At 40.2% G+C, this 16,803-nt stretch overlaps 1 protein-coding gene across 9 annotated transcripts in view; it reads right to left on the minus strand.

Moving 5' to 3' along the window:
• ARHGAP28 (Rho GTPase activating protein 28) overlaps positions 1-16,803 on the minus strand; it is a 228,510-nt gene that overhangs the window by 55,859 nt on the left and 155,848 nt on the right. For 6 of the 9 annotated variants that reach the window (XM_045458487.1, XM_045458480.1, XM_045458481.1 and 3 more), the window contains exons 4-6: positions 16,493-16,585; positions 10,883-10,975; positions 2,842-2,931 (exon numbers count right to left, since the gene is read on the minus strand). In XM_045458487.1, coding sequence (XP_045314443.1) covers positions 2,842-2,931; positions 10,883-10,975; positions 16,493-16,585 — 276 coding nt within the window. The remainder of the gene's footprint in view (positions 1-2,841; positions 2,932-10,882; positions 10,976-16,492; positions 16,586-16,803) is intronic. The other 3 variants (XM_045458482.1, XM_045458483.1, XM_045458484.1) reach the window with 3 other exon arrangements.

Consider the following 16,803-nt stretch of genomic DNA (forward strand, 5'->3'; position numbering starts at 1 on the left):
ATGAAATGTCCTTGGGAATTCACCCTGCCAAGTAAGATATACTTTACAGAAGTCATGGCCAGGACCCCTGAAGTCCTTGCTACCACTTCACTGAATTACTAGAAATCTTACCATCTAGAAGAAACTGCAGAACCAACCTGGGGTGCCAATGCCTCCTTATAATCAAGAAGCAGAGAGGTCAAAATGTATTTCCCCGGTGGTAAGAAGTTCTAGAACGATTTTCAGTATAGGTGCAGTAAGGGTTAAGTTCTCATCTCTCTAGCAACTAGCCAATTTGTTCAACATTTCTAAATAAAGATATCTGAGTAACAAACCATCCAAAGTAAGTCACACTGGAGACTGATACAAATCAGATTTTTTTGAGTCTCAATACTGCTGACACTTTTATTTATATCATAATTAGCATTCAATCAGTTTTCAGAAAAAAAAAGATTTAGTTTTTTTTTCTTTCCTTTTAGAAAATCTGAATGATTAACTTACTCCAGGAAACACTATCTATAACTGCAACACAAGACCACTATCTTTCTCTTATACTCTCAAGCTTTCAAGTATCCTATTTGCAGACGATATGTGCCTAACAAGGATTTGGTGAATGAATGAATGGATTAATGAAAACCTAGAAAATAAGGCCTACCCAAAATCCTCCCCCTCAGCAACTCAATTATGTAACCATTCTGCTTCAAGTGCTACTTGGTGTGTGCATGGAACCACATGCAGTCCTGTGTTGGCTTTTATAAAATGACTGGGGCAGTAAAGTCAGCTAGAGAGAGAGAGACGAGTAAGGTGGGTCAGGAGTGTTTATGTTAACTAGAAGACGTGGGGGAACCTCAGTAGGTGTTAAACAAGGCTCGCACTTATTTGTATCTATCTATCTATCTATCTATCTATCCATTTATTCATTATTTATTTTACTTTTTATTTATTTATTTTTTAATATAATTTATTGTCAAGTTGGCTAACATACGGTGTATATAGTGTGCTCTTGGTTTTGGGGGTAGATTCCCATGATTTATCACTTACGTACAACACCCAGTGCTCATCCCAACAAGTGCCCTCCTCAATGCCTTGCATTTTTATAGATCAATGACTTTCAGCTGTGGGAAGGATGAATTTGAGGGGTATAAGCTAAAGTCAGGGACAGATCACTTAGGAGGCTATCTCAGTAATACAGTAAGATGATGAGCTTCTGTACTAAGTAAGTAGTTACAGGAAAAGAGGGGAGTAGAAATATTCTAGAATGTAGAATATTCTGGAATGCAGAATATTCCAGAATGTAGAATGTAGAAATATTCTTTTTTTTTTTTTTTTTTTTTTTTTTATTTTTGAGAGAGACAGAGCACAAGTAGGGGAGGGGCAGAGAGAGAGGGAGACAGAGAATCCGAAGCAAGCTCCAGGCTCTGAGCTGTCAGCACAGAGCCCTATGCGGTGTTCGAACTCATGAACCGCGAGATCATGACCTGAGCTGAAGTCTGACGTTTAACTGACTGAGCCACCCACGCACCCCTAGAAATATTCTTTATAAGGCAAAATCCATAGGTCTCAGAGATGAGCATGTAGAGGGAAGCATGTAGGTAGAGTTGACGCTAACGCTTAGGGATGGTACCCTGGGCACATGGTAGCATCACCAGCTAAGAGAATATATAGGATCCTATGCAAAGCTTTAGGCAGGAGTCCCCAGTCACAGGCGCACAGCACAACTCTGAAAGGTCTATTGTAGGTAACTCCTCATTTTAGTAGTTGTCAGAGTTTGTGAATGACTTACTCTGTTTTCAGCCATCAGTACTGGAGATTATCTCTAAAACAGAGACATCCTCACTCATTTGCATTCCAATGCACAGTCTTAAATAGGAAAGTAGCAGCTGAATTTAAAGCCAGTAGGTCAGACACTGTGGGTAACCCCTAACCTATCTGTGCCATAACCTATAATGCTATTTATAAGTTACCCATCGACAAAGACACTCGCATTCTTTTATGCTTTTTATAGATCACTGTAGCAAAGCAATTTCAAAACCAAAACTCTGAAAACACAACAGAAAAGCTCCTTCACCTGGGGCTAACAGCTTTGTCTCTCTGAACAGTGGGGATCTAATGTGTTATGCATGTGAACATCAACTATCCTTTCTCTCAAACTGGACGCCAGATGACAAACTACTGCCCAGAGGGACTTGTAAATGCGCCCCCTCCATTTGCCTGACTAATGGGCTCTTGCCTTCCAATCATCCTGTCATCAAAGAACTGCTATCTCATTTACCAGGGTCTCTAACTTCTTCTGGTCCATTGTAACCCCCCTGCCAGAGCAGCTACAGAGAGACCCCAGGCGGGGATCCCCAGTGGTTCTGGGGAGGGGGAATGATGAGACTTTCTGAGAAAGAAAAGTACAGAATCTGTCTGAATTGGAGGATTTATATGGGTGTGATCTAAGGCTGGAAATGTAGGCAACAGTGCCTTCAATATCAGGATGAGGGCTTTTTAATTTATCCTGCAGGTAAGAGGACCTTTGGGTCAAATGGCAGAGTTAGGCTGGATCACTGGTGTGAACTCAGCCCAGAGGACCAAAGGTAAATTCCTCCGTGCTTGATACACGTAGAGAACATCCTTTGTTTTCTGACCATAGAGGTATTAGTTTATGGAGCCCTCTTTTAAACTAAGATCTAGTTGTTCCTCAGTTTTGAGTCTCCTACTTCCTAACTGTTCCAACACTGGTGGGTCTACTGGCAGCTGTGGTTTCTTTGCAATCTCAGTTCAAGTTTTTCTTATCTGTTTTGAGGAAATTGCTTCTTCTCGCCTTGAACTTGCAGTTTTGCCCTTGATATGCAATTGTCTTGGCATGTGACGACTTACCACAGAGCCACTCCTGGGAACTGTAAAACTCCCTTCTTCATCTGGGGACCCATCTGACAGGGCGGTACTGTTGAGAGAAGCATCATCTGGCTAGACGGAGAAATGAAAGTACCATTCTTATTCAGGCAGACACTTCTAATGTGTTTGCGTATTGCACTATGTGTATGTATTTAGATGTGTGTGACAACATACAAAGTCGTGACTGCCTGGGCAGCCCTTCAGGGAACATTACCGTGAGTGCCTAAATGCCAGGCCCTCTGGCCAACACTGGACAGACGCTGGCCCCTGTAGCAGACACTGCCGTTGCCCACCACAAACTCCCTTTGCTTTAACAATGTCTTGGTGTGGTTCCAGGGAGTTAAACCAAAGAACTTCATTTCCAGGATTCTTTGCGGCTAAGAGTGATCACGTGACAAGTGTGGTCCACAAGATGCAAGTGTAATTTTACCAAGAGGGCTTCCAGAATGGCTGAGGCTTTCCTGACCAAAAAAGAATCTGGTCAGCTCCTGTACACTCATGACAGCACCGCAGATGACAGCCTACAGTTGCCGGGTATCTTGCTCGAATAAGCATGATGGCTACGGCAAAGGATGGCAGGGGCAGAAGATCAAACCCACCTGGGTTTGTGCAAAGGTATCAGGTGAATGCCCTGTCAGACTTGGACCTCCAAATCTCCATGTGAAGCAAAATAACTCCAACACTTCCATTACACATGGCCAAACACAAACCTGTCTAATCTTACTTTTTAAACACACCCTATGATTATCTTCTGCAGTGACGAGAATTCAGCAGCAACAGCACCACGTTATGTTTATAAAGCTGGAAATAGATTTTTGCTTTAGCAGACAATGGCTTCACTAAAATTTAAGATATAAATATTCTTTTCTTTACTGAAGGAACCTTACTGCAAAATACGATGCATTTGATACTTATGAATACATACAGTATTCTGTCTTTTAAAAAACTGTTGCTCACCTTGCTTGACCACATTTTCTAAATTTCTTTTTTTTTGTAATGTTTTAACGCTTATTTATTACTGAGAGACAGAGAGAGAGAGCTTGAGATGGGAGGGGCTGAGAGACGGGGAGACACAGACTCTGAAGCAGGCTCCAGGCTCTGAGCTGTCAGCACAGAGCCCAATGCGGGGCTCAAACTCACAAACCGAGAGATCATGACCTGAGCCGAAGTCGGATGCTTAACCGACTGAGCCACCCAGGTGCCCCTCTAAATTTCTTACAGAGGACAGGCATTACTTTACAAGGTGAGCAAAGGACTTTTTTTTTTAAGGGACAAATAAAACACAAGAACTAGTATAAGAAATTTAAGTCAAGATGGTGAACTGACAATTATCTACCCTTCCTATCCCCAATCACTGAAATGGCAGAAAACATATAATTTCTTTAAAGGAAGACATTTTTTTTTAAAGGACAACATTTTTAATAGCACTGGGAACCAGTACAGAATTCTACAGCAGACCAACTCATAGAAATTTGTAGATGAAAAGAAAATAGAATTAGTTTGGTAAAATAAAAATCTTTACCCCTGAGCAGCATGAAAGAAAATTTCCAGAGAGGGAGAAGAAAAACAAACAACACAGAATTGTACAAAGACTAGGAAAGAGTCTTTGTACATAGTTAAAAAATGTTTGCAAAATAGGAGCCAAGGAGACCAGCTCCTAAAATATGTAGACAGCCCCTAAATATAACCGAGGAAACCCTCCCAAAATGTAGTCCAAATAAAATGAACTAACTACCTTGGGTGGTGGGTTCCTATTGTGAGTATAAGGGTCTGAGAGAGAAGGAAATCAGGAGACCACAACAAAAGTCATGGAGGGGAGACTGAAATGAAGTCAGCTTTGCCTGTAAGTAATGACTTAGGTCCTTCATCCTTCATCCTTGGCATCCTTCGCATCTGGGGACAACGTTTACCAACCTACCTGCCTCCTCTATGCACCTTAAAGCTAAGGACACTCCACTCGCTCACAAGAACACACAATCAAAATTTTGGCCTTCAGAAAAATTGATCCACTCAAGTGCAAAGGAAACATACAGCAATTTCCTAATTGATTAAAAATTAATAAAGTCCTGTGCTATGATTCTGCAGAGGATTTTGAGAGCCCACAGGGCTTGTAGTTCCACCTGAGAGTGTGCTGGTACCTTCTGCCTTGTGGAACACTTTCCACCCTATGCCTCCTTGGATGGAGTCTCGGGTGGATCACCTCACCCTCTTGCTGTGACAGGATTCTCAAGGACAGTGTTATGAGGGAGGGACTAGGGAAGTGGATGGGAAAAAAACAACCTGGATCCATAGTCTTGGTACAAAGCTCTCTCTGCAGTGGACGCAAAACCTAAAATCTAAAACGCTTGCTGCCACCTAATGGGAGATATGCACTTCCCTGATCAGATGGTTCTCACACTCGGGCACTTCACTGTTTGTGTCACTTATTATTACACATTCTAAAAGCTGGCATTTCTCCACTTAAGAGGTTTATATTTGAAAAATAACTGGAAAAAAAACCCTAAATATTTATATCTTAGTTGATAGTGAAAATACTGAAAAAAATTTTTTTACATGGTAGTCTGTTGTTTTTCTGTATGAGCTTACCCCCAAGGACCAAGCTTTAGCTGACGACATCCTCCACTTGGGAGACACACACAAAAAATTAGTTTTTGCTGTTGCTTCTCCCTATAGACGCTTTTTTTAAAAGATAGAATTTAGTTAGGGGCGCCTGGGTGACTCAGTTGGTTAAGCGGCCAACTTTGGCTCAGGTCATGATCTTGCAGTTTACGAGTTCAAGCCCCACGTCGGGCTCTGTGTTGACAGTTCAGATCCTTGAGACTGCTTCAGATTCTGTGTGTCCCTCTCTCTTCTCCTCCCCTGCTCATGCTCTGTCTCTCTCTCTCCCTCAAATTAAAAAAAAAAAAAAAAAGAATTTAGTTATTTTTGATTTACCTATTATTTCTTTCTGAGTTTATGAGCTATGGGTGATAGCCTGTGGGTAGGTTGTCTGCCAAAAATCTAAATTATGTTGCATCTTTACCCAAGAGAAATGATGAGAATACACATCCTTTATATGATATGAATGTTCATAGTGGTAACATGCATAATTGCTCAAAACTGGAAACAATCCAAATGTCTATCAACAGATGAACAGATATACCAACAGTATATTTATGCAATGGATTATTGGTAGTAATAAAAGGACCAACTTCCAACACATGCATCAAATGGATGAATCTAAAAATTATTTTGGGTGAAAAAAAGACAGACACAAGAGTACATTGTATTTATAATTCTACTTATATGGAAGTTAAAACCAACCTAAGGGTTAGAAATCAGCGCAGGGCTTGCCTGGAAGAGGGGTGGGAGGAGCAGGAGGATAAGGGAAAGGGCCCCAAAGAGATTTCTGGGGTGATGGAAATTTTCTCTGTTTTGACTAACTTGTGGTTATGTGGGTAAAAACATATGTTAGAACCAATTGAATTATACACCTAAAACACATGTATGTATTCTTTGTAAATCTACTTCAGTAAAAAAACATAAAAATATTTTGATTCCTTAAAAAAATGTAATTCTTTGCAGTACCTGGGTGGCTCAGTTGGTTAAGCGTCTGACTTCAGCTCAGGTCATGATCTCACGGCTCGCGGGTTCAAGCCCTGCATCAGGCTCTGTGCTGACAGCTCAGAGCCTAGAGCCTGCTTCAGATTCTGTGTCTCCCTCACTCTCTGCCCTTCCACCGCTCACTCGCTCTTGCACGAGCATGCTTTCTCTCTCTCTCAAAAATAAACATTAAAAAATATATTAAAAAAAACAAATGTAATTCTTCTCTTCAGAGTGATTTAAGGGGCTATGGCTACTCTGAACCAAGAGCCCACTGCTACAATAATGGGAAAAAAGAAGACTATGTTTACTGAAATTCAGAAAAAGAGTGCGATAAGCTACAATAATACCATCACGACCAAGAAAAAACTATTAATCTGCAACATAAAGATGAAAAAATCCAAGCAAACAGGCTAACAGGAGAGGAAATTTTGGAGGTACTGAAATTCAAGCAAAGAGACAACCATCTAACGTGTGTTCTAGAAGGCTGGAAACACAGAAAATGGGGAGAAAATAACGTAAAACATAACAGAAGACAGTGTGCAGAAACTGGAGGGAAAAAAAAAAGTCCTTGGATAGAAGGAACTTGCAGAGCAATGGCCAAAATGAATGCAGTAAAGGGCAGATCCTCATGATGGTTCAGAACTCCAGCAGTAAATTCAAAATCAATTAAAAATGCCAAAGTTGAGGGGCGCCTGGGTGGCTCAGTCGGTTAAGCACCCGACTTCGGCCCAGGTCACGATCTCACAGTCTGTGAGTTCGAGCCCTGCATCGGGCTCTGTGCTGACAGCTCAGAGCCTGGAGCCTGCTTCGGATTCTGTGTCTCCCTCTCTCTCTCTCTCTCTCTCTCTCTCTCTCTGCTCCTCCCCCGTTCATGCTCTGTCTCTGTCTCAAAAAAATAAACTAAACGTTTTTTTTTTAAATTTTTTTTTTTTTTTCAACGTTTATTTATTTTTGGGACAGAGAGAGACAGAGCATGAACGGGGGAGGGGCAGAGAGAGGGGGAGACACAGAATGGGAAACAGGCTCCAGGCTCTGAGCCATCAGCCCAGAGCCCGACGCGGGGCTCGAACTCCCGGACCGCGAGATCGTGACCTGGCTGAAGTCGGACGCTTAACCGACTGTGCCACCCAGGCGCCCCTAAACTAAACGTTTTTAAAAAAAATTTTTTTTTAAAAATGCCGAAGTTGAAAAAATTTGCACGGTGAACAAACAAACAAACGAAACCACTTATACATAAAGGAATGAGATTCAGGTAACCAAAATAAGAAAAGAAAAGAAAAACAATAATATAAGAGTGCAATATTCAATGAGCAATAAGAGGAATTCTGCCATAAAGGTTTTCCCTGACAGCTAAGGTCTTCTGCTAATAAGGGTCACTCATTTTACACATATTCCAATCAGGAACATCAACATGGTATTCAGAGTCTGCTGGATTAAATCCGTACACTACAGTGGCAGCATAAAAGGAAAAAGTTAAAAGTTCATGCTAACACTGGCATTGCGTTGTACACAGTGGTACCAACCTTGGCCTACCCACCACTGGTTCCTTGTTTTGTGACTAAAACAAACTCCCACTTGTTTAAATCAAAGTTCTTTAGATTTTCTTTTCCATGAAGCAAACGCAGATGTAACTGACATTTTTAAACAGATGGTATGATGATTGTATTTTGCAGTAAATTATGAATCAATACCAAGTGTAGCCATTTGATTTTACTCACTTAAGACATTGGAAATATACTAGATGAACTGCTTTGCTTTTCAACTAGACTAACACCTCAAATGACTAATTCATTTATGTGGACTGCACATTTTATCTATATAAGGAGTGGTTTGTAGAGTAGGTTTGTTGATGGAAGACTGAGTTGTAAGACTTTTGTCAATGCCCAAATTCAGTGGCATTTGCAGTTCAGAGTCAAGGGTCCACCACATATAATACATAAAAAGACTATTTCTTTACTTAATGTAGCTTGTTGCAAAATAAACACTTTGGATATTAATGAAATCATAATATATTATATGAACTCTGTTTTAAAGGTTTATTTAGGTATAACCTACAATTAACTGCCAATATTTAAAGAGTAAAAGCATGCATTTTGATGTCGTTTTGAGAAATATTTAGACCAGTGAAACCATCACCATAGTCAATACAGTGAACAAAAGGAGCACACCAAAAACTTTCTTATACCCCTGTCAAACCTTCCTTCCCTCCTTTCCTCACCCATCCCCAGGTCTCCAGGCAATCACAATCTCCTTTCCCTCACTATAGGTTAGTTTGCATTTTCCATGATTTACAGAAGTTGAATCTTTTTGGTCTGGCTTTTTTCACATGGCATAATTATTCTGAGATCCATCCATGTTGTACATACTAATAGTTCATTGCTTTTTATTGCTGAGTAACATTCCATTGTATGGATATACGAGAATTTGTTCATCCACCTGTAGGTAAAAATGGTCGTTCCCTGTTTGGGTCTATTACGTGAGAAACATTTGTAAGTAAGTCTTTGTGGTAATATATATTATGTATGAGTAAAATGGCTGGGTTTGAAGTAGGTATATGCGTAACAGTTGAAGGTTGCCAGGGGTGCCTGGAGGCTCAGTCAGTTAAGCTTCTGACTTCAGCTCAGGTCATGATCTCCCAGTTCATGGGTTTGAGCCCCGCGTGGGGCTCTGTGCTGACAGCTCAGAGCCTGGAGCCTGCTTTGGATTCTGTGCCTCCCTCTCTCTCTCTGCTCCTCCCCCGCTCGTGCTCGCGCACGCACGCGTGCTCTCTCTCTCTCAAAAATGAATAAACATTAAAATAAGTTTTTTTTTATATTTAAAAAAAAAAGAAGTTGCCAAATTATTTTCCAAAGTGGATGGACCATCTTACACTACCACCAGCAGGGCAGCAGCAGATGAGAGGGTCAGTCCTGCATTCAGCAGGTTATGTAGAGACACCTCCCTGTGGCTGTATTTGCATTTCCATAATCACCAGTGATACTGAGCACCTTTCATGAGGTTAATTTGCCATCCCCATATTTTCTTTGGTGAAGCATCTGTTCAAATCTTTTTCCCATGTTAAAAGGTGAGAAAAGACCAAACAAACCTTTACCAATGGAAAGCTCGGGGTATGTTCTTGAAAGAGAAAGTTGATTTGTTTTCAAAAGTAAAGGATTTGTGTAGTTAAGTTAAGGGAATCAAAGGTCAAATACCAGCAGGGAGCAGACTGGGGATAATTTTTTTTTCTTTTTTTTTTTCTTTTGGGATAATTTTTAATATCAAAAGAAACCTTGTGTTCTTTCTGCAAACAACCGGGGTTATATTCTGGGATTAAATGGGAAAGTTAAGTCAGATGATCCAAACTCTCTTTCCTAAAACCTGATAGAGTGAACAAAACATAACTAAAAAATAGGAAAAAAGATTCCCAGCAACATTCATATGAGGGGTGATTGGACAGAGATGTTCCAGGAATAACACAAATTCCTTTCTACAGTCCAACTCCCTCTCCATCAAAACTGCACTAATGAAGAAAGCAAATGGAGAAAATTTTGAAAAAGACAACTACCATCATGTCCAAATTAGGAGAGAGGACAACCAAAGGTGTGAGTAACCACAGGTGAGCTCAATACATGCACATTCAAACAAAGACTCCCCTGCACCATCTCAGCAGGGAGAAGGGAACCTATTGGGATTCCCCATTCTGCCTTTTGCTAATCTGGGAGGAAGCCAGGACAGGGAACATGAGCATGGAAAAACAAAAAAGAAAACACTACACAACCTCCACCAAAGGAGAGAAAAGACTGCTTGAAGGAGTGTACATAGAAACATGTGAGAAAAGGCTCTGGGCTGAACCGTGAATAAAGTAAATTTTCCTGGTTGTAAATGGATATAAGCTTGACCCTTCTTGTGAGGCTTGCCTGACTTTTCCCTCCTCTGGGTCAGCTGGGAGAAGAAGTGGGGATGGGTAAAAGTAGGGAGAGGGAGAAGGGAAAAAGGCACTGGATACCTGGGGTTACATGTATGGTCAGAAGAAAGGTGCCTGGTATTCACCCTGCACTGGGAAAACAATAGAAAACCTGAGGACACCTGCTTCTCCTCCAACAGATGGACCTATGACTCGATGGAACTAGCACTTATGAGAATTTTTTTTAAATAAAAGAAAAAACAAAGAAACTAAATCTGCCCCAGAAACGGCCTACCGTCATTGGTTTTCTGGGTATTTATTTATCTGTTTTTATAGAGCATGCAATTATTTGTGAGCTTAACTATTAAACTTGGGTTTGTTTACTGATGAATGTTTTCCTATAAATTGATTAAAGGTAGATAGGTATGTTGACAGCTGTGGCTGTCCAGTCATCTTAATTATGGTGCACTGTTTTGAAGTTTTGCCTGATTGTCTTAGGGAAAAAAAATGGCCTCTTCATTCATCCCTACTCCCAACTTTCCTGCTATAACTTACCAAGGAATCACTTGTTTTCATAACTCCTGGCAGCTCTTTTTCCTCCTGGGGACCATCCAACTGAGCAGTATGATTGTCACAGGTATCATCTGGCTAATAAGAGAAACAAAAGCCATTTTTATTCAGGCATATCTGTCCCAACATGACTGTTTATTCAATTATTCATTACACAAACTCTATAAATGGATAGCCATGTGGTGATATACAGAGTTAATGACTGACCTGTGCAATGTCAAGGGCATTTGCCAATTCATCCACAATTATACTGATCCTCATAAATACTGTGTACTATAGCAGAAGTTGGTCTCAAGAGCAGACACTGTTAATTAATTACCTGCCAAAATCCACTTTTATTTCCTTCTTAACTTACGAATATCATGATCTGTTCCAAGATGCTACATCTAAACTAAAAAGACTAAAGTGTGATCATGTGATGGTTATGACCAATGAGATACAAGTAAAATCCTACTTGGTAGAGCATCCAGGAAGGCTAGTATCTTCTTGTTTAAGTGGATAGAATCTGCTGGCTGATGCTTCTTCCAGAACATGGACATGATGCCTGTGATGCCCAGGCATTAAATATAAGCCTATAAGCATTAAATATAAGCCCACATGCTGCGTGGAGCAGAATGGAAAGATGAAAAAGTCAGTAGATTCAGGCTAGGGATACCAGCCACACCAGCCTCAGACTTCTTATTTTATAAGGACAATAATCTCTAATTGTCTAAGTCATGCAGCTTACTGATAAAACTATGCTACTTTAAAATCAGACTTTATGACTTTTGGTAATGACTTACAAATCAGCAAAAGTAGTCAGTTTTTTTTTCAATTAAGAAACTGGAAATACAGTAGATTGATGGTCTCACAAATACACGTGACTGAACCAAACATTTCATTCCCATTCACTGAATATTGTAAAAGCTCTGATTTTCATTATGCAGCAAGTATATTTGGAGACTATTCCAATTGTGATCGATGGCATTATAGGCTTTGTGCATATGCTCTAAGATTTTTAGCAGCACTTGTGATATAATGGCATTCCCCCAAATAAGATGCAATTATTCTATTCTATGATTGAAGCAACATTGTGCCAAATTAAACACACTGGATAATAGTGAAATCATAAACTTCTACATGAAACTTCAGAAACTGTTATTTTTCATCTTGCTTTTCCATATTTTCTAATTTTCCCCCAAAGTGTATGCATTATATTCATAAGAAAAACATACATCTCTTTTGAAGTGAAAACAATGCTAATGAGGCAATACAAGTAGCCAGGTCAGGACAGAGGACTGAGGGCACACCACTCCCAATCACTCAAAATTAGAGAACGGGATTGTAAGACCAGCTCCAAATGGCACTGGAAACCAACAAGGTGTACTAATAACAGGTGAGAAATTGTTAGAAATTCCTGGGGAATAAAACATAAATAACGTATTTCATAATTGCACAGATTTTAGCCTAAGAACAGCATAAAACAACACTGCTGGCAAGGAAAAGATAAATCTACAAAAAGCAAACAGACAATCAAGTAACCTCAGTGTGAAAATTAGAAAGGGTAGGATGGGGCCCTAGCGGAACAGCTGCAATAATTTATCGTAAAATGTTTTGTCAATGGAGAGGCCAGACAGACCTCCCAAAAGCTCCCTTTACACTGAACAGCAGGCAGCAGCTAAAAGCACTCTGGGTCCAGTGAACCACCTGCCATGGGTAGTAGTCCGAGATCAGAACTAAAACAGACCTCAGTATCAGGTTACTCTGGGCCGCCATGAAAGACATGGAAGGGAGAATAATGGGAAAACATCAGTTTTGTCTTGGGTAGCAAGAAATGAAATCATTTACCACTTCTCCCTTTGGTGTATGCTTGCATGTGTGTGTGTGTGTGTGTGTGCGCGCGCGCGTGCACACATGAGCATGCATACTCACCCATATATACAGTGAAACTAACTTCCATTCACACAACGTTCACATACCTTACTCACTTACACAGTACCCGAAATCAACCTTCTTATTCGATAAAGAGTCCTTTGGGAAAATATCTATATCATGGCAGAGAAATCATACAGCAATGACATATCCTAAGTAATTAATTAGTCAATCTAGTCCATTAATAAATATAAATCAATCACTAAGAACCATCAGGCACCGGAGAAAATCAATGTTAGGAAAAAGTCACTCGTGGAGAAAAAAAAAAAAAACATTCTAAAAAGGTACAGTGATACACATTCTGTGAAAAAGAATTGAGAAAAGGGAAAAGGCTTAAAATGAAGTAATTTCAGAAATATTTGAGAAAATATTGCAACCATAAGTCAGGAGTAACTATAAAAATAAAGGGAAGTGAGTGAAAAAGAAGGAGTTCTTGTCAATTAGCAGTATGACTACTGAATTAAAAAATCAATAGAGGCTAAATTATAACCACCATGGCTAAAAGGAGAATCAGGGATTTACAAAATGACATAGACAAAATCTACTAGCATACAGAACAAACAGAAAAAAAAGACAAGGAAATATAACAGACAATTTAAGAAATATAGAAGTTTAATATAGAGGCAATAAAAGGAAGAACAGAGAAAATGGAAATGATGAAATAATTAAAGAAATTCTGGGAAGAGAATGGTCATAACTGAAAGAAAAGTAATGTTTTTCAGAAACAAAAAGCTGAGTGCTGATCATGATTAAAAAAAAAAAAAAAAAAAAGGATTTCATATCCTTATGGCAGTTCAGGTCTCCTGGGTGGCTCAATCAGTTGACAGGTCATGATCTCAGGATTCATGAGTCTGAGCCCCGCAAAGTGTTCTCTGCGGTCCGCACAGATCCTCTGTCCCCCTTCTTCTCTGCCCCTCCCCCGCTTGTGCGCATACATGTACATGCTCTCTCTCCAAAATAAAAACAAAACATCAGAAAAAAGATAAATGCAAAAAGCTTCCAGAAATGCAAAAATGAAAGGATACAAAATAAGATGTAGAGAGAAATCAAACTTCTCAACATTAGCACTATATGAAAAAGCAAACAATATTTAAAAATTTCTGAAAAATTAATTTAGGGCCTAGCACTTTGATACTCACCAATTTAGGATTTAAGTTTTTATTTTTTTTTAATTCCTTTTTAATGTATGTTTGTTTGTTTATTTATTTTATAGTGAATATAACTTATTGTCAAATTGGTTTCCATATAACACCCAGTGCCCATTCCAACAGGTGCCCTCCTCAATGTAGGATTTAAGTTTTTAGGTATGAAAATTTAGTATCCGGAGAGATTTCTTGCCAGATTCGCTCAAAGGATAAAAGGTACAATCTGCTAAGAAGCTGTAACATTTTGTAATATGTATGATTATGCAAATTAATATTTTTACTGTTCTCTGTAGTCATTCTGCTATGTTAGCCCTCACCATCCTCCTGGGAGAAAGAATGGTACTCCCTTTCTCATTCTATAAACTGCTCAGTAGTTCAGAGCAGGGCCTGGAATAAAACTTTAATGTCCTCTTCCATCTTACTGCTAGATTTCTTCGATTGTTCAGCACCACAGTTGCCCCTTGATTCACCTTTAAAAGGTTGTAAGACCTTCCAGGAATTGAAATAAAAAAAAAAAATAGTGAAAAAAGGGAAAAGAAACAAAATAAGCCCAGACAATCACGGAAGTCCATGGTTAGGATGGTGTGTTAAGTGTGGCAAGTAAGACTTCAAATAAGCCTCTCTTACGTGCTGCCTTGACATCTGGTAAAAGCAGAAGGGCCATAAATGGTCTAACTACAAGCCTCCGTCCCACTCTGCTCTCTTATATAAGGTGCCCTAGCAGAACAATGCTCCTTATCCAGGAGGCCAGACACAATTCCTGCTTATCCTTCAGTAGTGGCTTTCAGTTCCCCATCAGCCTGTGGAATTATTCAAACAAGCCAATCACATCCTCCCATGGGAACCAAGGGGAGCCGTGCTCTCTTGATACTATACAGCCTGCTTGCTACAACCCTTGGTTATTCACTCTGTTCCCAAGTGCACCCCACATGTAGCTCTGTGTGGTGTCTGGTGTCCTCCTAACCCAAACTGTGAGAACATGTGATAATAAATTGCTGTTGACCTTCTCTGTCCATTGTCAGGTGTCAAGCCACCCCTATAACCCTAGGGTGGGAATCCCTCCCTTACCTACAGGGTAAAGAAGAGGCGATTAAAAGAGAAGATAGAGTCGGCTAGGGTGAAACCTCACAGAAATCCATCATTTGAAAACACTAGTGTCTATTCTACATGCCCCTCCTCTGGTGGTCTGAGGAGTCAGGGGCAGACAGAGAGGAATCACAACTCAGATCAAGTGTCCTGGTTGGAAGTAAGGTATGTAAGACTCCCTGTAATTCAGGAACAATCTAAAACCTGAGGACACTTGCTGCCAGCTCAACAGAAAAAGTAAAGACTTCTGACTAAACGGAGTTAACACTTCTATGAGAAATATAATGAAACTGGAGGGAAAAACAATTAGAGACAAAATCTACAAAATGGGATTGCTCCCAGCTCCAGCTAACCACATTCCTCCTCCAGAACTTGACCTACCCTCAGGCAACAGAGGAGCAGCCAGAACATCAGGCCACATCCAAACCCTTAAGCAGCATTTGCAAGCGACAAAGGGCTAGCCTGTATTAGGACGATTTTTCGAGATCCAGACAGAATGTCCTACATAAAGTATGTATAAAATGAAAATAAACTGTACAGAAACTAAAGATCATCATCAGCGTCATTATTCATCAGGTCAAAAATGGTACAAGGGTCATTCTTAAAACAGCAAAAGAATCTCTCTTCCTCTACTAGGAAAGAAAAAAAAAAAGTAGAGCTAAAGAGAAGGAAACATGAGTCATACCAGAGGAAAGTCTCTCACCATAAATTTCTGCTGCCATGAGTCCAAGTGGAGGCAGATGTCAATAACTCCATGTCTTTCTACGTCTCCTACTCTGGGCACCTCACTTCAGTAAGAGGACCTAGGCCTTAGGCCAAATGGTACAGATGATGGCATGGCACTCATCTCTCACACACACACACACACACACACACACACACACACAGAGGCCTTCCACTGAGATCACTTCATTGGCAGTGATGAGCTCAGGTTAGCCCTTTTTGAAACTTTGTACTAAGATAGACAAGGTGGGCTCCAATGAAAGGTGTTTACCTCCTGTGCTAGATAGTGCACTTTCCCCACCTCCTGTTACACATTGAAGATGCTACGGTGCTGTCCCCCAACAAAATATCTACCTGTAGAAAATAACTGAAACGTCAAGTATTTCATATGTAGAGAACTAAATTAATATTGACAGATACATGGAGAGTAGCAGAAGGTCTTCCACTACATGTTCAGCAAAAAGAACCAAAGTTTAGCTGATGACCCCGCTGACATTTTGACTTCTGGCTGGGGCTGGAACTGCAGCTGTGGTTTTGTTACTCGAGGTGCAGACAGGCTACGGAGTTATTTGTGGATTTAACTATTTAATTATTCATTCCTGAATTTAAGAGTCTTTGTTTCCTTCTTTGTGACAAGGCAAGTAGGCATTTTGCTCAAGTTCTCCCGACTGCCTTGAAACAATTACTTTTTCTAACCTCCTTACTTTCAAGTCCCCTTGCTTTATCTTACCAGTTGACCATTTCTGCAGGGAATTGCTGATATCACTTCTTCATCCAGGATCATTTCCAAAAGAGGAGCTGGGATACAACAAAAATCATCTGGCTATTGAGAAAAATGAAAGTGCATTTTTATTCAGGTATCTTCTCCCCAGTGTCATTGTGCATTCAGTCATGAGCTCTGCATGACATGTGTCCATTCACACAGACGTGTGGGGACATCCATAGATTTGCCTGCTGTGCACTGATCACCGCATGTAGCCATCCATCAGCCAACACTGAGAGCCCACTACATTCGGAGCACAATGACAGACACTCTGGTCT

The sequence above is a fragment of the Leopardus geoffroyi genome, chromosome D3 (assembly GCF_018350155.1).
Source record: "Leopardus geoffroyi isolate Oge1 chromosome D3, O.geoffroyi_Oge1_pat1.0, whole genome shotgun sequence".
Lineage (NCBI taxonomy): Eukaryota > Metazoa > Chordata > Mammalia > Carnivora > Felidae > Leopardus > Leopardus geoffroyi.